Raw genomic sequence first — 25,172 nt, 5'->3', positions numbered from 1 at the left:
TCTAAGTCAACAGCGCCGCTATAGATTTTGTTTAATGTTTTCATACAAAAATTCTGTTTACATGCGGATTTTAAAATGCGGATTGCGAAATTGTTATTAACTGTTACCGCAGCGTCTATAGCTAGGCTGTTAATGCATAGGTTCTAATAAATTGTTATTAAACCAATCTGATTGCTTCTTCTCGAAAGCACCGGCAGTTTAACGTGAAACGCTGGTGATTTCTGAATTGGCCTGTCAATCAAAAAGAACTGCTTGTTACGCAGGCATTCGTTTGCGAAATTATGAACATTTTAGTCTTAAATATTATTAGCTCGTAAATATGATATAGTATAGGGTTTGGGATTGCAGACAATTTTTTAATATATTTTTCTCCAGACATTATTTGCTTAAGGGGCCCCTTCTTACCCCACCCTATACTATATAACGGAAAAGTTCTATATAGATAGACAAAAAACATAATGCGGTTTTCACAATGCAGTGTGTTGCGAAATCTACTGCGCTTAAAAAATGCATAAATATGTAACAAACTTAAATTTAAAAAAATTAAAATAAAAAGTGTCCCAACTTCCCCACCCTACTATATGGAAAGTTTCAGAGTTTTTGGGGGATTGTAATTATATGCTTTATGTGGTGTTAAATGTTTTGGTAAGCGGTAAACCAGCATTGCTTATTAGATGTTTATGTTGCTGATGTGAAGACCTCCAATATAAAGGTCTTTGAGTGGCGAAACAATTAAACAAATCTAACATTTTGAAAATATATGGCTGCGTAAGAGAGATGCTGATAGTTCACTAGCACAGTAAATATATACACACGTATGGATATGCGGGTTTTATATTTTATAACACAAAAAAAACTATTGTTAAAAAGCAATACACTATTATTTGCGTAGATTTTGCAATCGGTGAAACTAATTTGATCTAAAGACTGCTTACCACGTTATACGCATACGCTGTAGACTTTTTGAGTGTACAGAAGATGTGATTGTTGCCGCTAGATAGACCGGATAAGACAAACCTCTCGCATTTAGTTTTAATTAGACGGGATTTTCTAGAAAAAGCAATCGGTTTGTTCAAACGTCAATCAAAACTCGTCGCCGTATGTAACCAATCCAATTCATGAGGATTCAATTAAAGAATTTCGCAGCGGGTCTTTACTAGAAGAAGCAATACACCGTTGCTGTAATATAGTTGGGTGGGGGAAGATGGGACACCTTTAGTACATAATATACAAATATCCTGATCGTGTTTTTAATAATTAACAATTGTCTATGGGAGTCGTGAGGATATACGGTTTTATAATTCTTTAAATCTTCTTTGTTTACTACTAAACGGGACGAGAAAATGGAGTTAAAATGTGTCCCATCTTCCCCCACCCTACTCTATATAGAAGACAATTTCCATAAAATACTATGCAATTAGTTTACATCTTTAGCTAACGAGAATTTTTTTAAGAGTTATAAAACTATAGCACCGCGATGAGTCTTAAAGACTTGTTAATTATTGCAAACACGATAAAGGAATACGTTTGTTTGTTAAGGTATCCTATCTTACCCCACAGTAGTATATTTAACTTAACTTTTTATGTAAACCACAAACGTTGTGTTTGCAGGACTTGGTTTCAATACTGGTCTGCTTGTTTAATTTATAGCCGTAAGACTGAAGTGAAAAATAAGCAATTCGTAACACGTGATACCGGGTAGAAAATGTCCACACACACAAAGTGCTGCTCTAGCCACACTACTCAGAAATATCTTTTAGAAAATTTGACAGTAGATAGAACAAGTTGTGTTCGGTACGTTGAACGTGAAGAAGGTAGTCCGGTATAAAAAGCGTTGGAAAATTACAAATCGCAGATCATTCTGAGCAACCAAAGATGAATATCAAAGCAGTGTTCGTAATTGCAGTCATACTCGGCTTCGCCACCCTTCCTTCAGAGGCAAGATTCCGTGGGCTTGTTCGTGCTGGAGGCAAATTGGTCAAGGAAGTTCTTCCAGACATTATTCAACCAATTGTTGACTCTACCAAGAACAAGTGGGCGCCATGGACCAAATGGAATGAACAAGAGCGTATGGCTTTGGGTAAATAGAACCTTTTGAGTTGTTTTAAACCATACAGATTAATTGATTTATTAAGAATCGTAAAATCACCCTTTATTGCAGCCGATGAAATCGACGCTGAGTTGATGGACTTGTTGGACCAAGAGTAAGCATTCGTGTGCTGAATCGCGGGTACTTTATGCATCAACTTTTCGAGATTACACTTTACGTTTTCTCGTTTAATTACGAATGCACCACTATCTGCTCATTTTGGTGAATAACGAAAATAAACAAACACGAAATTATAATTTGTTCTGTATTGCCTTCAGAAGTCCCACAAAGAAAGAACCGAACGCATATTTTAGAAAAAAAAAACATTAAGACCAACTAAAGTAAGATAAAAACAAAATTTATGCACCAAACATAAGTGGAGCAGTTATCGGCCATAAACACAAAACAAGTCGAAACGTACCATAACATACAATAGTGATCATCTTTTTAGTAATAATTTAACTTTATATAAAAAAAACATATCGCGAATCAAATAATTCGCACACTTACAAATTGAAAGATACGAAGTCACTTATAAATATCATCACATCGGGGCACAAGTCACATGTCTCCTATCAGTGGTCTACGTCATAGTTAACCAAAAGCAAGGTACTTTATGAAAAGTGTCTTGTGCCATCCACAGTGTAGTAACACCCATTGCAGCCAAAATGTCAACTTAATTTATAGTTTTTATCAACCTTTTGTTAATTACAAGTTTATATAAATGTGTAAGATACACAATATTTATCAATTGATTGCCTAACAACAGAACATAACTAGTTTTTATTCTCTATCTGTGTATTGTCAAAAAGCAAGTTTATACTCGGATTTTTTTTATACGCGAGTTTATACGCGGATTTTGCAATCAGTGAAAACTAATTTGATCTAAAGACTGTTTGCCACGTTATACGCAAATACGCTGTAGGCTTTTTGTGTGTTTAGAGATTTATGATTGTTTCCGCTCTATCAGCCATTTCATTTTAATTTGGTGGAGTAAAAAGCAGTTTGTGATGACACGTCAATCAAATCTCACCAGTCGATGTAACCGATCTAACTATTGCGGATTCGATCAAAGAATTTCGCAACTCATCCTTTTAGTTTTGCATATATGCAATTGCGAAATCGATTGCAAAATCAAACTCCGTTTTAGGTGTTATAAGAACGTTGTTGGTTCACTTCTCGATTTTGTTAAAACGTGAGGCCTGCGAGTATATAACACGATTTGTTATTTGTTAGAATCTTTTATGAACGAAATATTCACGCATGGAAATCTAATCATTAATATTTATTTTATGAACAGACTTGGCTGGCTGTCAAAGCATCAGTACCGACTTCGTGGCGCACCAGTGGTTAGCGTCCATTGCTCTGACGCAGAGGTTTACATGTCATAGCTTGTAGCTGCTACTATTGAAAGCGTATGTGTCCTTGAGAAAGACACTCAACGACACTTTCTCCAACCCAGTAGTTACTATAATGGGTTGTCAAATTTGTCAACCATACATAAAAACATCACCACAAAGTTGCATATGATGGTATAATTCGTAAGCGTGCACGAGGTGATGTATGAAACAGAACACAGATTTTGTAACGATAGTCGCGTTCCCGCCACAGCAGGATAAAGCAAATTACATTTATTTACACTTTCAAAGTCGCCACTTTTGTTCCTTACTATACACCTTGAACGATTTGCTCTCTTTTCACTTATTTTGGCATCAGAACTGTATTTCTCTCAGCCTAAATTGTGCGTTTGTTGGCATGTAACATATATGGCGATTGGACATTGCGGATTAAACATATGTTTGGGTGACACTACCGTTTTGAAATACAGACTGTCTATTTTGTCTATCCATTTTATGTCTTAGACTTGGTTTATGTGAGTGATAACAGCGATCGGAGTTTAGGCTTGTGTGCAGTAATTCTATTACCGCGATGTAGGAAAAACTTGCAGAAATAAAACTGACCATCAGGCCCCTTGATTTTGAAAAATGGCGCGACAAGGTAAAGGCACTTAACCTGATCGTTCCACCACAAAACTGTTCGTGTTTTCATTGTATATGCTAAGGTACCTTTACTGGGATATGAACAAAACACTACCACGGTAAAATTTGAAGAGACCAGCTGCATCAAGGAGCTGTAACTGTAAATACTCACACAAAGCACTCAAGTCACACTACTCAGAATTTTTTTTTTCGGAAAACTGGACAATACACAGAAACACTTGTGCTCAGAGTGCAGAACGTGAAAAAGGCAAATCGTTATAAAAAGCGTTGGAAAATTACAAATCGCAGATCATTCAGAGCAACCAAAGATGAATATCAAAGCAGTGTTCGTAATTGCAGTCATACTCGGCTTCGCCACCCTTCCTTCAGAGGCAAGATTCCGTGGGCTTGTTCGTGCTGGAGGCAAATTGGTAAAGGAAGTTCTTCCCAGTATTGTTCAACCAATTGTTGACTCTACAAAGAACAAGTGGAAGCCATGGACCAAATGGAACGAGCAAGAGCGTATGGCTTTGGGTAAATAGAACCTTTTGAGTTGTTTTAATTATACAAATATAGATTTAAAATTAAACTACACGGTTTGATTTGTTAAGAATCGTAAAAATACCCTTTATTGCAGCCGATGAAATCGACGCTGAGTTGATGGACTTGTTGGAACAAGAGTAAGCATTCGTGTGCTGAATCGCGGGTACTTTATGCATCCAACTTTTCGAGATTACACCTCACGTTTTCTCGTTTACTTACGAATGCATCACTATCTGCTCATTTTGGTGAATACCGAAAATAAACAAACACGAAATCAAATTTGTTTTATTTTGTCTGCAAAAGTTTTACAAAGAAAGAACCGAACGCATATTTTAAATACGAAAACTAAAAAAGACCAAACTTAACTGCCATACTTGTATATATAACCGTAGAGAGGGAACGACGTAACGGAGCTGTTGATTAATTGAAACATAATGTTTATATACATGACCTTTTTGAATATTTTTTTGGTGTTAAAACGCATAATTATAGAATATTTAAACAAAGAACATTCAAAGAATTAGAAAAACCGTATTTCCACTCCCATAGACTGTTTAAAACAAGGTTAGAAAATTCGGATATTATGTGCTAATGGTCTCCTATCTTGCCCCACAGTACTATATATGTATGACCACGCTGTGGGTATTATTATAGAACACTGAACCAGGTATTCTATTGTATAAACCCTATGTTCTCTTGAACCAGTGTATGTAAAACCAGAACATTACACATACGTAGTATCTATGGAAAAAAACCCGTAACATTTATTTTGAGCACTATCGAAAGTGGGAATTCCCTGGAGTTTTGGATTACCAGGGTCGTAGTGTTTTATCAAAGTTCTTTGGTTTTATCAAATGATAAATATATTTGTAACCTTATTAGTTAGAACGTCATCTTGATTTGGTGTAACTTGTTACATTATAAGCTCTTTTATGTTTATTTATTTTCGTATTTTCACCAAAACGAGCAGAGTGTAATTCATTCATGTTTAAACGAGAAAACGTGTAATATCGAAATGTTGAAAGTGATTTTACGATTCATAATAAATTAATCTGCACATAATTTAAAACATCTCATACGGTTCTATTTATCCAAAGTTATACGCTCTTGTTTATTTGGTCAATGGTTTCCACATATTTATAGTAAAGTCAAAATATTGTTTTCTGGAAAAACATTATTTTTTTATAGCCTATACTTTTAACAGTGTAGTGTATAAAATGGGGGACAGTAGTTCTACACCATCTGAATCAGAACATGAATCGGAAAATAGTGATTTTTCTGAATCAGAAAATGAAGTGGAAAAAAGTGATTTCCAGTATGGCTGCTCTCATTATAGCAGAAAATGTTCGTTTGTAAGTCCATGTTGTGGTAAAATTTACACTTGTAGAATTTGCCACGATGATGAAATTACATTACATAACTTGGATCGTCACTCGGTTAAAGAAATTATTTGTTCTGAATGTAAAGAAAAACAATTCGTTTCAAATAAGTAAGTTATTGTTGTGTAACTTGTGTTTTAAATGTTTATAGGTTTGTGTGTTATATGTTAAATTGTCCTAGTTTAATAGACATGAAAGGTTTTGTAAAATCACACTGTTAAAATACTGTTGTACTAACAGTCGCTAATCATAGGTGACATCATTGATTAATGTAATATACTTATATGTATACAAAAAAAACACAAAATTATACATGGTAACTAATAAGCGGGCATGAGGTGTATAAAACAAACATTCATGTTATAACAACTGTCGTTTCCCTACCACGCAAGGAAAAATTAGTTACATACATTCACCACCCACCCCCCTTCCTAATATTTTGTTTATTGTATATTTTTAAGTTAACTAGTTTTATTTATCAGGTGTAGAAAATGTGGAATACAATTCGGAAAGTATTTTTGTTCAATATGTAACCTATATGATGATAAAGAGAAAGGCCAATTTCATTGCGATGGTTGTGGAATATGCAGAGTTGGTGGAAAAGATAACTTTTTCCACTGTCATACTTGTGGACTATGTCTACCTCTAGAAAAAAGGGAACACAAGTAAGTTTACGCATGTTTTTTATTATAGTGTATGACTGTACGCCAATGCAAGTTACCAAACTCTTTATTAGATGATTATTTTAATAACTTACTTCATTTGTTTTGCTGTTATGTCATAGATATTGTATATATTTTAGTTATTCTGTCTGAATAAAAACACAAAATCCTTTTATGTGAATAAAACGCAACTATATCAGACATTGTACATGACAGATCCCATTTTTTGTAAAAGGACTTGTTCTGTGTATTGTTAAACACTAATAGACTACTTGTCAAATGTTGTTATTAACAGCCTCTCATACTCAATGCCTGGCACGACTGTCTCATTATATGTCGTTATATCACTTATACAACAGTTACCCTCTCCAGGTGTGTGGAAAAAGCTTCACGAACAAACTGTCCTGTGTGCATGGAAGACCTTCATACATCGAGAGAAAATGCCCATATCCCCCACTGTGGTCATCTCATACACAACTCTTGTTATAAAAAACTGCTAAGAATGGGAGACTACAGATGTCCAATATGTGGAGTCTCTACTGTTTCAATGAAAAATACTTGGACAATGGTTAGTAAGAAATCTAAGACCAGAATTAATATATATAGACCATTCAATAAAGCAAAATCAGCTTGTGGGGAAAAATCTAGCCCTGGATAAAAAATTTAAAGGCAATCTCTCAAAACCCAGTGGTTTTTCTGGGTTGTCTAAATTGTCATATATTAAACAACAAAAAATCCCCCCCAATAAATGGATGATTTACATACGTGGTAACTAGTTGGTGGGCACGAAATGTATGGAACAGAACACCTGTGTTATAAGGACTGTTACTGCCCTGTGAGGAAAAACGAATTACATTAATTTATTTTGGAATATTTTTTAGTAACATCTATTGCATGTATTTAGATTGATGAAGAAATAGCCAACACACCAATGCCACCAGAGTATGCAGATCATAAAGTGTGGATTCTCTGCAGAGATTGCCAAGAGGTTAGCGCATGTAATCTACAAATTAGGATACATTATCACACATATATAAATATATGTAATAAACTGTGTTAAATAAACCAACCCTGATATCAATATCCACTTCCATTCATTATTTGCCAACTTTTTTTCACTTAATCAACTGCATTTTAGTGGCTACATATCTGAACCCCTATATTAAGTATCATATCGGGGCATTCAACTCAACTGTAATATTTTCTGTAAAGTAATTTATAAATCCTGCTGTTGGCTGTTTCTCCCTGCATGAACAAAACTATAGAATCCTAGAACTCAAGGAAAGGTGCATTAAAGTGATATATATTGCCGTATTTCCCAAATAACTACTATCAGTATCTGTAAAAAAAAAATTATAAAATGTTGAAACCACAAATTAGTAACTAAGCATTTAGATATAGAAACTTAAAACAACTGTTTTCAAAGCCATTTGACCACAGACCTTAATTTTCAGGTGTCCGAAGTAAAATTCCATGTACTTGGTCTAAAATGCATGAAGTGCAATTCCTACAACACATGTGGGGCCTCAGCACCTGAAACAACTACTGTTAAATAGTTATGTGTAGTTGGTAGTATTATGTATATGGAGTCTGCAATTAATTTGTGGAAATTTTACTGAACAGAATACAAAACCTTTACCTGTTAAATGAAATATACAAGTGATTTGTCTTTTTTTTTCTGGTGTAGTACTCAACATATACAAATACAATACAACAGTATTTCTTTGACGATTAAAAACCTTTTTTTTTCCGAAGTACGACAACAGAACAGTTATTAGACAATATTCACCATTTAAATTTATGTAACTGTAAGATATATCCCATTTCCAAATGGCCTTTTTACAATAAACCAAACAAGGACGTCTTAAAATTCCTTTGACAAAACTCAAGATCAAGAATCACAACATATTCTATAAACATACATCGAAAACATTAACGGCAGGTTAAAAAAAATGAGACAATAACTTGTTAGACGTTTGGCAAAATGAAACTCAATCTAATATAGATACAAAAGTTGGCAAGCATACATTTAACCTCAAAAATATATATAACCATATGTTTTGCTAAGGAAAATATTTTAACAATGTTCACTTTTATGAAATTCAGTAATACACATGGATTTACCCTTAGTAAAAAAACAGGTAAAACCTTCTAACAATGATCACTTTAAAAAGCACCTTGCTACTTTTGGCAGTATAAATTAGTAAGAACATGATTGATGGAAAAACAACACATTTAAATTTACAACAATAGCTACAAAACACAAAACAACACATAGCATTCTAGTTGATACTTCATTCTATTTGGGTGTGGTCCTGGAGGAACCAGAATTTAGGACAAATTTAGCCTTTCAGATTTCAGCGTTTTTCATTTACCATATGTGTCCATTATTGAAAGTACAGATTTCATATCTGTAAATATATTTAAAATGTAACTTGTTACCTTGGTTTAGGGTAAACAGCTTACAACTAATAATGAATGAATGAAACTTATTGTTAATACACCTTGTGCCAGCTTACGAGTTACCATGTATGTTACTTTGTGGGTGTTTTTTTTTCATTTTTTTATGTATGACTGATAACTTGGACAACACATTAGTAAGCGCCGGATTGGAGCAATTGCCGTTAAGTTTCTTGCCCAAGGACACATACGCCCACAATGGTACCAGTCAGGAGCATTGAACCCGTAACCCCTGGGTTACAGGCAGCTTCCACCTACAGCGCTGTGCCACAGCAGTTAGAGCACCTGCCTCCAACTCAGAGGTTACTAAACTTATCGCTGCTACAATTGTGGGCAGATGTGTTCTTGTGCAAGACACTTAACAAAAATTGCTCCAACCCAGAAGATAAAGCAATTTACATTCATTCATTTAACATAAAAAAAAGTTAATAAAACACAATGTTAAAGAAACTTAAGTACCAGTCAAAGAATGATGCTTCAGTTTTTGTACGAATTCTTGAGATGTTTTATCTCCATATTCATCCCAAACATTCGTCCACAAAACACCAGATGGTTGATTTCCCTTACCGGACCGTTTCTTTGTCCACAGAATTCCATTTATACGATTTATCATCAAATCCTACATTAACATTTAATATGAAAAAATGTTACCAGGTATGTTACTTTGTAGGTGATTATTTTTTGGGGATTTTTTTATGTGTGACTTGTAATTTTTTACAATTGCTGCCACCACGTTGAGTATGTGTGTTCTGATTAAGTTACTTAGTGACAACTTCAATCCAGTGGTCTCATATGAATAATGAAGACTGCCATACATTACAATAAAAGTAAAGCTCAGAATATCCATCTATAAAGTTATATACATGGTAACACATAAGCAGGCACGGCAGCACAAGGCGTATCATTTTATGCCAAAACAAGAGAAGTTACATTTATATTATATATTGGAATATTAAAAATGCACATTCACTTACTTCAGGTTTAGCAAGCTGTAGAACATATTTGGATAAAACACCATAGCATTCTGGTGACATGGTATGATCATAAATTATTAAATTGTTGACTTTTGGTAAACACCGCCCTAACCACATTGCACTGGTTCGATTGATTTTGTAAGAGATAGCCAGGTCAATCTAAAACACAAGGTAAAGGTAATTAAATTTTATTGTATGACAGATTGAAATTTACCTCTTATTTAATTATCTTACAAGTTTATAACATTTTTCTGAACAATATTACAGACACTTAAGACACAAAGAAATTGCTCCAAGCTAAAATTGTCACTTATGTGTTGTCTAAATTTTCAGATAAACAGTATAAAAAAAATAACCTACAAAGTTACATACGTGATAACTCGTAAGCAGGCACAAGGTGTATAAAATAAAACACCCATGCTATAACGACTGTCGTGGCCCGCCACACACGGAAATAATAAGGTAAAACAAAATGTTTAAATTAGTTCTGTAAATGAAACAACATAAAAAATGCTGTGTAACAATTTGTAATAATTAATTTCCAGCATAATTTGACAATCTACAAATACACTTGCCTTGGTTTTTCTTCGGAGAATTAATGTGGAAATTTTGTCCATGTAGCGATCAAGAGCTGTATTGGCCCCTAAGTTAATATAAGCCAATGTACTGATGTGTGGGGCAAGGGCTTCCATAATTGGATCTGATATTTTTTTCATCAGGAATAGGATTTTGGCCTAATGGAAAATCAACGGAGAGTTATTTTACTGTTGTTGCTACCAACCATAAGAGAATATGATTATTTCAAATTATATCGAAAAAAATAAAAAATATTTATAACTGGTTTAGAAAGTTAAGAAATATTAACTGTTCCGCTGCTGTTGCTTTGCTACCAGGCATAATGTAATTTTTTTAAATACATTTTGTCTGCCCTATGGCGAGACATCATCAGGGATTTTACTTAAAGAGTAGATACAATAACTTTGGGGGTGTTTTTCTGTGACTGTAGTTTTTAACACCGAACTATTCTTTCCTGAAAAAAACATAATTGTTTTGGGGGAAATTTAATTTGGGAAACAAGAGTTAAAAATATGTAACATGTTAAATATTGTCAAAGTTGAAGTAATGTAACACAGCTTTTTGTAACAAACAAACCTTTTCAGCAGGAAAAAATTTTTCATTAGGTTTTTTTGAAAGAATATGAACAGCCCTTTTTATTGAATGAGTTCTCAGCACTTCCAATGGTCTTGACCATATACTGGCACTAATACCATTGATTTTCAAAGCCTACAAAAGCAACAGTGTAAATATTGATAAATAAACAGTTTATTTCATAATTCTAAGAAACATTGTGCAATGGCAGTTAGAACAATATTGAACAAGTCATGTTTTATGCATATTTTCCATATTAAGTTGTTTTAAATAATTAGGAATTTGAATTTCTGAATGACAGGCATTATAACATGGGTGTTCTGTTTCGTTAACCTCGTGCCCGCTTACTAGTTACCACATTTGTAACTTTTTGGCCATGGCTTCAAATGTAGGCAACCCATAAGTGGTTAGAGCAATTTCCGCAAGTGTTTTGCCTAAGAACAGAAACACTCACGAACAATGGTAGCAGTGAGGAGGCTTGAACCTGTAACCCCTGGGTTAGACACGGGCGCGCTAACTACTACGCCACGCCGCCGGACATAATTGTTTTGGGGGAAATTTAACTTTGCCATGGCACCGACATATGTTTTCTAATAACCTACCTGTTGTTGAGGCTCAGAAAGTTTGTAAACAAATTCACACAAGAGGCTACGACATAGTGGTGATAGCAGCTCCTCATAAATTGATAACTCGGATATTCTTGGTAAGCATTTACCTAAACAGTGTATACCTATTGCGCTTAGTCCAGTGAACAATTTAATATCAATCTGTAAAATACAAAACTGGGTTAAATAATAAATTAAAATAGAAAGAATTTTGATATCAAACTTAAGGTGTATTAAAAAGGTAACAAAATCTAAAAGTAAAAGTTTTATATGTGAAAAAACTATTTCTGATCTATATTTAAACAAAAAATTATGCTACAGAAAAAAAAACATTAAGAGAAGAATATTTACAGCTAAAAATTTCATAGATATGCACTTGCCATTCTTTGCCTGTTACGGATCCATTGTGATAGAGATACCATGTTTCTATCAAGGTTTATGTCAGCACCTGTTTCCGGATTACCAAACTGAATTTCATGCAAAACCCCAGTCACCAATGGAGTTAGAGTTTCCATTATTTGATCTGTCAAGTTAGTTAAAATGGCCACAGCTTTGGTCTAAAACATAAAAAGTAACAACTTTATAAAACATCTATTGTGGGCATGTGTCACTGGGCAAAACATTTAGCGGCAATTGCACCAACCCAGTGGTTCACCCTGTCCATATTGTTGGTCGTATTACTCGAATACATTTATTCAAATTATAACTTGTAAGCGGCACAAGGTGTATGAAACAGTAGACTCGTTTTATAACAACTGTTGTTGCCTCATCACACAAATCTACAAAAGTTCCATTCATTCGTTCAATCAATAAAAATGCTTTTTTCTAAATTTAAGATTTATTTCATTAAAAAGATTTAAAATTTGACTTATATATTTAAAACTAAAATTTTTTAGAACAAAATAACTGCTTATTAAAAAGTTCATAATTTTTAATTGATATTAAAAATTAAAAGAATTGCCGCATCAGTACAATATTAAAAACTTCTACTAAAAACTAGTTTTTTATTATTGTATATATATATATAAGAATAGGCTATACAATAATAAATACGTAATACTACACAATTATAAATTTGTCGTACCTGCGCAGAACATGCTAACCACATTAAACTGCGGTAAATTATGTCTTCTGGCTTCCAGTCATAGATAAACCATTTCTGTACCCAGATGGCTGAGTCCAATCCATTAACTTTCAAAACCTGTATACATCAGAACATTAACAGCTAAAGTTATGGCTAATAAATGGTAGTGCAAAAAGTCTGTTACAGCTTTTTGGTAATGATATCCCGCTACAAGAAGACTACAAAACATTGAAAACACCAAACTTAGAAAAAAACAATGGGTATTTCTATTCAATGTGGAGAAGTGAGGTCCTAATGACCTTTTCTGTGTGAATGATAATTTATTAATAAAGAAATTTAAACAACCTAAAGGCAAATATTGGGTGTGGGCAACTATCATCAAATTTCTTGCCAAACACAGGCCTATCAGTTTCAGTGTCGAGCATTGAACCCGGTAACCTTAGGTTATGATGCAAGTGCATAACCACTTAGCCACAACGCGGGAATAAGAAACTTACATGACCTATGGGAACAAGGCGATAAACATCTTCACGTAAATGGGCCCGAGTAGATGCTGGGAGATATTTCTCATCAATTGTAAGACTTCTGAGTTTTTTAAAAGTAGGACTTATATGCCGCAAACTGGGAATGTCGATTTTTGTTCGTATTACAAGGCTGATCTAAAACAAAACAAAAAACAAACTCGATGGCACTCTCTGCTGTTAAGATATATATTACTTCAACTTGATATTGATTTATTTAAATTAAAGAATCTAACTTATCTATCCACCTATGATGGGGTATCGGCAATATGACTTGTGTTCCATACCTTATGCTTGCTTACGAGTTACCACACATGTAACTTTGGGGGTGATTGTTTGAGGGGAGATTTTTCAATAAATGGTTGATAATGAACACAAAAAGAAGGATAGTCATTAAGTATAAAATGCCCATAATATTATTATTAATTCAGTAAACATTATTTTTATTTAACATCTATTTAAGCAACATAAAGAACGAATGTATTAAATCATTTAACAATGGAATATCTATTCAATAAATTATTAAATTACCTCTTCTTCTCTTTCAAGAATACACTGTGTTATACGACCCATATATTGGTCAAGGTTTATGTTGTTTCCATTTTCTCCAAATTCAACTTCATCCAACACATTTAGATGGGGAATGAGACCTTCCATGATTTCATATGTCATCACATCCGCGATTATTAAAGTTTTAATCTAAAGAAGAAAAGTTTAAAAATCCTTAAAAATGTTTCTTATATTTTCATGTGTTCCAGAGAAACAACAGTCAATTGTTTTTTGTGCTACTGACGTAGCGCGCATGCCTCTTAACCCAGAGGTAATGAGTTAGGGCTTGTCACTGCTATTATTGTGGACAAATGTATCCTTTATTTTTGTGGTAGTTTTAATTTTTAGTAGCCTATACCATATACATAATTATACATTTTTTATTTGTTTTACAAGTTTACCTTTCCGAGAAGAAGTTGTAAAATTTGCAGCACCTTGTCTTGAGGGTGGCCAGCGTGAATCTTCCATTCATTTAACCACGTGGCAACAGTTTTTCTATTTATTGTTAATTCCTGGATATGGGTAGTAAAAAGCCATGTTACCAGAAGATAAATTATCAAATAGTAGAGTATAACTTTTTTATCCCCACATGATGTGGCAACGATTGTCGATATAACACGGGTGTGCTACTTTACACATATTGCGCACACTTACAAGTTAACCAAGTAAGTAACTTTGTGGATTTTTTTTATTAAACTTTAGATTTCCGGATTGGAGCATTTCTATAAGTCACTTGCCCCAGGACCCATACACGGTACACCCACAATGGCCTACAGTAATTGAAGATAAATCATAGTCGCATAACATTACAGACTTCCAGTAAACCCTTATGCGCTGTCTAAATCATTTTCCGTACATAAAAAAATGAAAAAATAATTACCCACAAAGTTGCATACATGGTAACTCGTAAAAGAAGATGAGGTTTTTGAAAAATCACCCCTGCTATAATGACTTTGTTTGCTCGCCAGAGATAAAACAAGTTTAATTTATTCATCTCATTCAATATAAAGTTAATACAAGACATTTTACCTGAGGGATGGCTAACTTTTCAACATATTCACGTAAGATGATAACGGCTTGTGGTAAAAGGAGTTGTTCATCTACTGATAATCTGTTGATGTTTTGAAGGCAGCGCCCCAAGGCCTGAACACTTTTTTCACTGATTCTTGTAAATATGCCAAGACTGATCTAGAATGCAGAAAGAAAAAGGATTTTTTTTTTATTTTTTTTTTAAATAAGGACACATACACCCACAATGGTAGCATCGACTAGGCTTGAACCCATTACCTCTCGGTTCCAAGCAGGCGTGCTAACCACTTTGCCACAGCACCAGACAAATTTAATGGTCCACAGCGGTTGAACTGTACAGTGTACACCATCATTAATTTAGAAATTTTGTTTTTTTCAAAAAAATGACAAGATTGTTTTGTAATAGAAGCTGAATGTTCTTTAGTATTGTATAGCTTCACCTGCCTTTATTTTTCTTTGAAGAATTAAACTTGATATTTCAGCCATGTAAGGATCAAGAAACATATCTTCATGCTTTCCAAATGTAATTTCACTCAACACATTAAAATGTGGAGTGAGGGCCTTTAGGATACATTCAGACATCTTCTGAACTGATAACTTTTTGTTCTAAAATATTTGGAAAAGATAGCAAATTAATACACTACAAGTAACATGTAACATATATATTATACATTAAATAATACGAAAGTGTTTAAACCTCTAACAACATAAATCATTTTTATCTTGATGCGACTCATGCGAGTACATACTACACACATATATTTTTTTAATAACGAATAAAATAATAGACTGGTTTAATTTAGTTATTTAATATCTAGTTGTTTATGGGATTTAAATTACCCTTGTGGATGATTTGTCTGGAATATGAGATACATCCATAACAATGAACTCATCAGGGTCTCTACCAGGTAGAAGGTGATCATGCTTTCTACGCGATGCTTGTTTAGTCTGCATTTTTTATACATAGTAAGTTATTGGTGGTATAAAGACAAGTATTAAACATGAAGAACTAGAGTACTGGTGAAGAATCCTCTTTTACAGGTTAGATATGTTAAAAGGGTAATGTAAGTTCAATCAATGGTTAAGGGAAAATTTAAAATTACATAATATAATTAACATAACATAATTTTTATTTGTCTCTTTGAAAACGATGGCAAAAAAATTATTTAAAGAACGAAGAGAAGGGAATCAACAGCAAAACAACAGTTGTTAAAACATGGATAAAAAGTGTGGGAAACGTTGTCAATTAAAAAGCGTAGCTGTTGCACGCAACGTCATCCTTCATTATTAATTAACATAAATAAATACTTCCGAATAAACTTAATGCATATAACCTATATAGCCCTACTTTATTAAAATCAAGCACTTTTTATATCTCTGCAAAAGTATAGCCACCGTAGTTTGGATTAAAGCCTAATACCAAAACTGCAATAAATTTTGTCAAAAATACGTATCGTTTTCTATAACATATTTATAAATAAAACTTTACATTAACATTGATAAAAGTAATTAGTATTTCGCGAAATCATAAAACGACGTCCGCGCCAATCATAAATATGCTCTCGCAACACGCACGTGCTACACAATCGTAAGTAGACATCAGCCAAAAACTGCCGCTCTTTTAAAATGACATGATAGTATGCTGTCATTCAGCCAAAAAGGACCGTTTATTCGTATTGACGCTTATGCGTGGATTATAAAGCTAAAATACCCATTTTGTTAAACATTACAACTAATCTTTTTCCTGTTATTTTTCTACGGCAAACTATTAAAACAGTAAAAAGGACGTTTTAAATTACTTTACATGGTTAAGGACACAAAAAAGGCAGTAAAAAAATTGCATTTTCTACAAGTGATCGAATCGCCTATACAATTTTAGTTTGCTGATAAAATCTATCATAAAACTTTAATTAAATATATATCTAATTGTAATATACAGTAGAATAGGGGAAGATGGGACACATTTTAACTCTATTTTCTCGTCCCATTTACTAGTAAACAAAGAACATTTTAAGAATTATAAAACTAAATCCTCATGACTCCCATAAACCGTTATTAATTGTTTAAAACACGTTTAAGATATCTAAATATTATGTGCTAAAGGTGTCCCATCTTCCCCACTCTACTATATCATAATTAATATCAGAGTCTATAATCCGAATATAACCATCTTGGAATGTTATATACCGACTCTGATTAATAGGAAAACAAATAAACAATACGTAAACCCATAGCCCCTACTTGTTTGTCTTTTAAATCGGGTTCCATTGTTTCAAGTCTTCGTTCAAAACTATTTAAACTAAATAACAAAATAAATCGTATCTGTTTAATTAGAAACTAAGAACTAATCAAGTATTGACCCTTATTCAAAAATGCTGTACGCGTTTTACGTATGCCTATAACTACATCGTACGCGCCCACAATAAATGATCAGGAAACAACTGTCACTTCAGATAGATCCAGTTAAACCGCGCTTACGCTTTAGTTTTAAATTCTTTCTTTTCTATTTAACATAATCCACTACTTGGCATCGTTTTACACAGTGCTGGACCGCAGTAAATTTCCTGTTCTCTGTAACTTTTTGTTCGTGCACTACTAATATAGTATTTATATACACTGTTGCAACTTACGGCCAATTTTATAATGCTTGTTATTCGCAGCGTTTTCCCACCGATTGCGTTTGGAATACAGTATTGTATTTATAACACGCCGGAAGCATGTACTCTACATTATATCCTGTTCTCAACATAATCTGTAAAGCAAACAAGTTTAAATCGTTTCAAGACCTCGCGATTTTATTTTGCTAAATTCGAGTTTCCGGACTTCTATTCAATGGGTGCAGTTAATATACCCCGTAAAGTTGAGGTAAGATAGGACACGGGGCACGTTGGGACATATTTCAACATTATTTTACGCATCTCTATTTAATGATAGACGAATAAATATGTTTCCGTACTATTCCACAAGTGCAGGGCAAAGACGGCTACTAACATCAAGTATTAAATGTAATCACCGCCGACAGGTCATTCTATATAAACCCATGTTAATATATCATGCATTAAAATTGGCGATGCCAGAATCCCCGAAAAAACAACAGCATTCCGCAAAGTAAAGGGGATTTCCCGACAACGAGAAGGTGTAAAAATCACCAACAAGATTTACATTTCTTGTTTTCATATACGTCACGTTGTATAGTATTCCATTACATTAACATAATTATGGCAAACGCGAATAATTCGAACGGACAGGAGCAAACTAATGGCAACAACAAGTAAGTAGCATTTGGTTTTTGTTGCTTTTAACAACAGTTTTAAAGAGTCTTACATATGTTAACAATATTTGCATTCTAACTCGTCAAAAGGGCATGTATTATTTTTACTGTACGTCTAAAACGTTCTAGGTTTTGCCATTTGCATAGGCTGTGTGTTGCAATTGTAAAAATTGAAATTACAATGGTATAGCCCCCAAAAAATACACACAATACCTAACCTGCTTACATGCACAGTGTAATGTAGAACTATAAATATAATGTGACAAACATAAGGGCTTAAACTACACTAACCCAGTCATAAATTCACACAACCCCTTTTAGTGTTATTTATAATTCAGAGACTTGAATACCAAGAGGGAAGATTATTTAGAATGGAAAGATTATTTTATGTCGGTTGCTTTTTTGTCAGCTCAAAGAAGTAAAGATCCAAGTACGCAGGTAAATAAAATCAATGAAATGCGTCCAACATTTAAGGTATGCTACGGTTTGATACCTTTACTATTACTACCAGACATAAAGTTAATGCCTTTTCAATCGCTCATCTGCTATAAAAACGTGGTCGTAGTGTATTTCCAATTCAAATCGTGTTTTAAACAATTAACAAGGGTCTATGGAAGTCAGGAGGATATGATTTTAAAATTCTTTAAATGTTCTTTGCTTACTACTAAATAGGACAAAAAAATAAGATAAAAGGTTTCATGTCTTCTCCCACTCTACTATATGACAGTAAAATCTTAGAACTTACAACTAAGTTTCATTTATTCATTGTGATCAAAAAAAATATCGATTTTTATTCCAGGTTGGTGCTTGTATTGTAAATGATGAAAACAAGATTGTCGGCATCGGTTACAATGGGATGCCTAATGGTTGCCATGACGATGAACTTCCTTGGAGTCGCACAGGGGATTGGCTAGATACAAAGTATCCGTACGGTAAGAATTAACTTAGTTGTCAATCTGTTTTTCGTCCTTCGAGCCTATTTTGAAAATATGTTTGTTTGCATTTGCAGTGATATTACTAATCTCCATTTTTCCCAATGTTAATACACTAGTTTCAAGCTCTAACTGAGTTCTTGCATTTGAACTAAAGAATAATTTTGGTTTAAATCTACATGCTGTTACTATTAAACACATTTGCATTGTGATAGACACATGCGTGCCTGCTTGTATTTTTGTATGGCTGACAATTTAGACAACTTATTCGTGATCACTTAGTTGGAACAATTTCCATTAGGGTTTTTGTCCAATCCAGAGACAGTGATGAGCCTTGAATCTCATAACCTCCATGTTATAGTCATGCACGCTAACCACTTTGCCACTAATTTACATAATAACACCCAGTATATGTGTTATAGTATATGAATTACCCATTTTAAATTTGACAATAACTCTTGCAGTTTGCCATGCTGAGATGAATGCAATAATGAACAAAAACTGCTCATCAGTTAGTGGTTGTAGGATATTTGTTGCTTTATTTCCCTGCAATGAATGTGCAAAGCTTATAATACAATCAGGTAATACTATATAATTGTGCTGTTGCAACTGTACAACATTATTATATTTATTTTTATTTTATTTTTAAAGCAGTTTTTTGAATATTAATTTAGACCGTTTATTGTATATTGTATAACAACTTAATATTATTTAAAATCCATCTTTTTCTTGTACTTCTATATTAACAAAACGCAAAGCTACAAACTATTTTAAAATTTATATTTTTAAATCCTATAGCTCCATGCCACCATCTAGCGGAAGCTAAAATACTCGTTTAAAAAGTGTAAAATTTTTCATTGCTTATCCCACAGTTCCATCTAGCGGTAGCTGAAATACATATTTAAATCAACATTACGCGTTCAGACTCACGCGGCTGTCGGAAATATTTTTAACGATTTTCTCTTTCAGGCATCAAAGAAGTGTTTTATATGTCGGACAAACACAAAGATAGAGATTATATGATTGCTTCGCGAAAGTTGCTAGACCTTGCTGGTGTAAAATACCAACAACATATTCCAAAGCAGCGGAAAATCGTAATCGATTTTGACTCCATTAACGAAAGACACCCCAAAAAGCCATGACATGAAAAAAACGGTGTACATTTTTTAAAGTTTTTGCCACTAACTGCCCATGACTACCCAACCAATTACAATTTCTTGCAATATATATAGTAACAAACCATGTAGTATTTTCCATTGCTAGTTTTTAATTATATTTTACCATTTGTGAAATATTTGTCATTTTAGCTGCAACAAAATATCTTGTGCGAATTTCGCCACAAATGATGTGTTTTTTTGTTTGTTTGTTAAATACATACTTGTTTATATTTCATAAAGTTATACTGCTGTCGACCTGCCGTTTATGTAGTACACTAATTAATACGTTTTCGCTGTAATAGTTAGTAGTACATTTAACGCGCCAAATAAATGCTTTTACTGTCAACGCACTTTGTTATAGTTTTGGATAACTTGGTTCTAGATTGAGAAGTGTCATTAAATTTATTTAAATCTTACACAGTTATACAGGTATGTATACAAATACACCTCTAGCTGTTTGTAATTATAAGTATAGAGCAATATACTCCGTTGCGTGCCATCTCTTCTATCATATACAATAGCCATACATTAGGTCTTTTGTGCATTGTTTCAGCTAGCAATATACATGAGTTTTAAGTACCTTGTATATCCGTTGTATATAGTATAAGGTGAGAGGAGATGGGACACCTGATTATTCTATTTTCTCGTCCCATTTGGTAGTTAACAAAGAACATTCAAAGAAAAAAATAAAACCATATTTTCACAACTCCCACAGACCAATGTTAATTGTTCAAAACACGACCAAGACATATGGATATTAAGTGCCAAAAGGTATCCCATCTTCCCCCATCCTACTACATAATAAAGCTTATCGTGTTTTTGTTTTAGTAAGTTATCAAACTGGCGTGAATAAAAATAGAGTTTACACTTTACGTGTTGAGAGTCTGTGCCCACAATCAGGTAATCTAATTTCATTTTAATGAATAATTACACAGGCGGGCCCAATTTTATTTATATGCGTTTCGCACACATCTTGTACGCGAGTAAACTTATTTACATACGTACCAATAATGGCCACATAATAATTCACCCTTTTCAGTTGCCTTGATTATCATAGGCACTCTATCACAAGAACCTGCTACGTGTTTTATGTTTTATTTTCAATTATGACACATTTAGCGGCGCATTATATACCGCTTTACCGCGGATTATCAATCACGTTTTATCCCTGTTAAATTCCCACCGCTTTGATTGATAATATATTCCACACACGTTAGAGGCCTCAGCCGTATATACCGTATAGTTTTACCCACAATAAAATTCGCAAGACAAACTTGAATCGGATTCCGTCTGACATTTTATTTTCCCTCTTTTTTGATAATATTGAATTAAATCGCATCTGACTTCTAGCGAGGTTAAGCGACCAGCATAAGGCGCTGGCCACGGTCGGGTTATTCCATATTATTTCCCGATATAATTCTCCTGTTACCCGATTGATCTTCTGCTCGATAAATCTTCCTTTTTTCGAGCGACAAATTGTCGATGTTAAGCAGTAGCCCATCGGCCACCGCAGCCCGATATTGAGCACATCAGATATTCCAGCGTTCTTTTAATTGGGCGGATCTACGAGGCACATTTTTAATGGCGGGGAAAGGGGAATCATAGCGAGCATTAATCCAATCAACCGGGAATCCCTGGGGACCGTTCTGCTGCTCGCTACCGTAACGACAATAGCTGGGAGCGAACTAATTTGTCTAATGGTGCGGCACACTGCACGTGCCATCTTAACATAAAATGGGAATTTTTCATTTTCAGTCACGACGAAAAAGTAGAGAACTGCTGTGGTCAATTTAACCCAATCTACTGAATACACACACTACATACTATACAGGTAAGCTAATATATAGTAGGGTGGGGGAAGATGGGACACCTTTGACACATAATATCCAAATATCCTTTGACACATAATATCCAAATATAAAAAAATCGTTAAAAATTTGTTTAGTACAAAATTTGAAGCGAAAATAGATTAAAAATGCGTCCCATTTTTTCCCATCCTACTATAAACACCAATCTTTACCTTGCACTTTACGGGGCTTGTCCCACTGTGACGTCATGACCAAAGTAATTTGCGTAATTGCTTATAGATCGACGATAACGAATGTGTAATGTCACTCACTCCGAATATCCTCCTGAGGCCTTAACCTGCTTAGCGCCTTATGCCGTTCCACCTTGAACCATTATGCCTTATTTCCACATCGGTTCGTTTTTTTTCAAATTATTCTCACCTCGTTTCGATTTTTTAAATTTAAGAACTTTTCGGGGTTTTCAAGAGTGCGAGGTGGGCGTTTACTGTTTAAGCAATTTTGCTCGCCTTTTGAAGCGGTGTAACAGTATCGAAAATAATGTTAACCGAAAAACAACTGCTTCTGGCATTTTCGTATCTTAATGATTAATAACAGCATGCCTAAGTTGATCAAATTTTAGTATAATTGGTTTAAATAGCATGTTGCATGAATACCGCAGCGACCTCTGTTCTCTCGTTTCTCAATTATGGTCCTGTCTTGATCAGACCCAGGAGCAGGCTAACACGGACACGTTATCATATTAAGATTAAATTATAACATAACACAATTTAAGTTGCATTTTTAACGTTCAGAGATACAACAGGGTAGGGGAAGATGGAACACATTTTCAATTTGTTTTCTCGTCCTGTTTGGTGGTAAACGCAAAACATTCAAAGAATTATAGGACCGTATACCCGCGACCCCCCATAGTCCGCTGTTAATTGTTTAAAACACGATCAGGATATTTGGATATTATATGCTAAAGGTGTCCCATTTCCCCCCACACAGTACTATAGAATGGGAAACGTACACAAACTGTTAGCACGAATTTGTCAAAAAATATCGATTATAAAGATGGATAATTGGTGATAAAAAATATAAACTTAGAAGTGAAACCGTGTTATTGGAAACTTATATATAGAGGTGTAAGGAAGCCGGGAAGTTACTGCGCGATTGTCTGCTATTGATTCTATTGATCGATATAGGCGGAAATAAATGAGAAGATAGCAAAATATTATTCAATAAACTTTAAAAGTAATCGCATATTATAACCCTTGATATTAAATAAAAATATCTGGGTAAAATATTGGTCTGTAAGCCTGGCCGTTTCGGACAGGCGAAAATTCAATTTCGATTTTCGCCCACGCTTCGGGAATTTTAAAACAATTGCGTATCCTCTACGTAACAATCAGACCAGAACGACTTGCTCTGACAACTTAATTATAAGCGGCTGGTCAGTCGCATGCGCGGTCGACCGATTACCATTTCCGCCCGCTCAAAAATCAACAATTTCTTGAAAATAATAAAAAAAACTTTCCGTGAATTAGACCTTTTCTATATACGCTATAGACACATTAGTATTTTAAAGACGGCTATTTTTTTCTCACAAATTGGAATTAACTCTAATTGAAGTTTATGCGGTATCCATATGCGAAATATATGGCCCGTTTATTGGTAGCATCTGGCCGGGTGTTTCGACCATCGAAAATAATAACAGCACACCTACGCTCCACTGTTAAAACGTAAACCGGTCTTTGATGGCCAGAATAACAGCTCGGCTTCGCTAAACGACATTTGGTGAACGATGATACTTCTTAGGTTTAACCGAACAGCGGGGGGCAGCCATACCCGAACATGACTCGCATTCATTTTCAGCGAAATATTGTATCATATAGTAGGGTGGGGAAGATGGGAAACCTTTAGCACATAATGTTTAAATATCCTGATCGTGTTTTAAGCAGTTAGCAACATTCTATGGAAGTCGTGAGAATATAGATCTATATTTCTTTAAATGTTCTTTGTTTACTACTAAATGGGATAAGAAAATAGAATGAAAAGGTGTCCCATCTTCCCCCATCCTACTACACTAAACGCTTAGCCGAATACACAATAAATATATTGGTTTGGTCATAGTATTTTAACTACACGTTATATAATGATATGTGGGTGAGAAAATTCTCATGGTGTTTAATTATAACAGACAACCAACTAATGGAAATAAACTCATTTCAACTTTAACGCTTAGATATTCAATGAGGCGTTATAACGATTCCGGAATTAGATGATAATTGCCTGAAGTTCCGAATGCGACACCCAAACAAAGGAACCCCATGGCCGTTTAGTGTAACCAGCCTGGCAAACACATATTATGATTAATGAACTTAATTCGCTTGAGAAAATAACGTTTATTACATTCAAATTCTGATGCTAGCATTTAAAAGCAAAAATTTCACCAAAATCTGATTGGTTTGAAAATACTTTATTAATTTTTTGGGAAAAATATTTTTTATTTCAACGCTTCTAGTAATACAAAACCTAGGCTTTAAGGGGTTGCTGAAACAAAATGGAGACGGTCACTGCTCGTACAGTTAAGCGAGGGAGCCAATAACGCACTCACGAGAAGCAATTAGGCGCGGAATCAACTTAATCCAAGGTTTCTTCGATAAAAAGCCAACACTGTGTTATACGTGAGTGCTAACATTGAGTCAATTCTAACCTAGTTATGTTCGGTGCGCTGACGTTCCCGAGTCGGTAGAAATGTCATTAGAATTCGATTCGAAATGGAGTTTATTAAGTAAAGGCGGCGGCACTCGTCGGCCAGCACCTGGCGCTTTTAGTTCTGGGAGGACTAAACAAAAAACTGAGAAACAGTTTCCACACTTTTAAATTTTAGAACAAAAAATATATGTTTATGCAACATTTTGTAATGTTTTAAATAAATTAACAAAACTCTTTAAGTAACGAAATCGACGGTTTTAAACTATATTAATCAAAACTAACTA

At 34.1% G+C, this 25,172-nt stretch overlaps 4 protein-coding genes and 1 non-coding gene across 7 annotated transcripts; 4 read left to right on the top strand and 1 right to left on the bottom strand.

Moving 5' to 3' along the window:
- Positions 1-1,866: 1,866 nt before the first annotated feature.
- On the top strand, positions 1,867-2,344 carry LOC100179840. The gene is made up of 2 exons (XM_002131177.5): positions 1,867-2,080; positions 2,162-2,344. The coding sequence occupies exons 1-2, from the start codon at positions 1,876-1,878 to the stop codon at positions 2,206-2,208; spliced, it is 252 nt and encodes an 83-aa protein (XP_002131213.1). The 5' UTR covers positions 1,867-1,875; the 3' UTR covers positions 2,209-2,344.
- Positions 2,345-4,392: 2,048 nt separating this feature from the next.
- On the top strand, positions 4,393-4,887 carry meta4 (Ci-META4). The gene is given in 2 exon segments (NM_001032443.1): positions 4,393-4,602; positions 4,706-4,887. Coding segments are annotated over 2 exon segments (252 nt in total). The 5' UTR covers positions 4,393-4,397; the 3' UTR covers positions 4,753-4,887.
- A 698-nt stretch (positions 4,888-5,585) lies between these two features.
- Positions 5,586-8,516, top strand: LOC100175171 (RING finger and CHY zinc finger domain-containing protein 1). Its single transcript, XM_002131291.5, has 5 exons — positions 5,586-6,100; positions 6,473-6,655; positions 7,025-7,220; positions 7,557-7,640; positions 8,107-8,516. The coding sequence occupies exons 1-5, from the start codon at positions 5,829-5,831 to the stop codon at positions 8,206-8,208; spliced, it is 837 nt and encodes a 278-aa protein (XP_002131327.1). The 5' UTR covers positions 5,586-5,828; the 3' UTR covers positions 8,209-8,516.
- Positions 8,376-17,644, bottom strand: LOC100182170. Of its 3 annotated transcripts, none has more exons than XM_018814919.2 (15): positions 17,265-17,644; positions 15,864-15,971; positions 15,468-15,629; positions 15,024-15,182; positions 14,396-14,506; positions 13,977-14,144; positions 13,422-13,583; positions 12,925-13,041; positions 12,221-12,397; positions 11,838-12,002; positions 11,239-11,370; positions 10,662-10,820; positions 10,087-10,245; positions 9,572-9,731; positions 8,376-9,063 (listed from the first exon to the last, which is right to left on the bottom strand). In XM_018814919.2, the coding sequence occupies exons 1-15, from the start codon at positions 17,289-17,291 to the stop codon at positions 9,020-9,022; spliced, it is 2,010 nt and encodes a 669-aa protein (XP_018670464.1). In that variant the 5' UTR covers positions 17,292-17,644; the 3' UTR covers positions 8,376-9,019. The 3 variants fall into 3 exon arrangements, with proteins under 3 accessions (XP_018670464.1, XP_026693246.1, XP_026693247.1); XM_026837445.1 differs by lacking the exon at positions 17,265-17,644 and adding an exon at positions 16,360-16,489 and having other exon boundaries at positions 15,864-15,972; XM_026837446.1 differs by lacking the exon at positions 17,265-17,644 and adding an exon at positions 16,372-16,489.
- Positions 17,645-20,168: 2,524 nt separating this feature from the next.
- On the top strand, positions 20,169-20,211 carry mir4213 (microRNA 4213). The gene has a single exon (NR_034609.1). It is a non-coding gene; the product is annotated as a microRNA 4213 (primary transcript).
- Positions 20,212-25,172: the final 4,961 nt, after the last annotated feature.

This window comes from Ciona intestinalis, chromosome 14 (assembly GCF_000224145.3).
Source record: "Ciona intestinalis chromosome 14, KH, whole genome shotgun sequence".
Classification (NCBI taxonomy): Eukaryota; Metazoa; Chordata; class Ascidiacea; order Phlebobranchia; family Cionidae; genus Ciona; species Ciona intestinalis.
The sequence above is the reverse complement of the archived record's forward strand: the minus strand, read 5'-3'. Positions and strand labels throughout refer to the sequence as shown.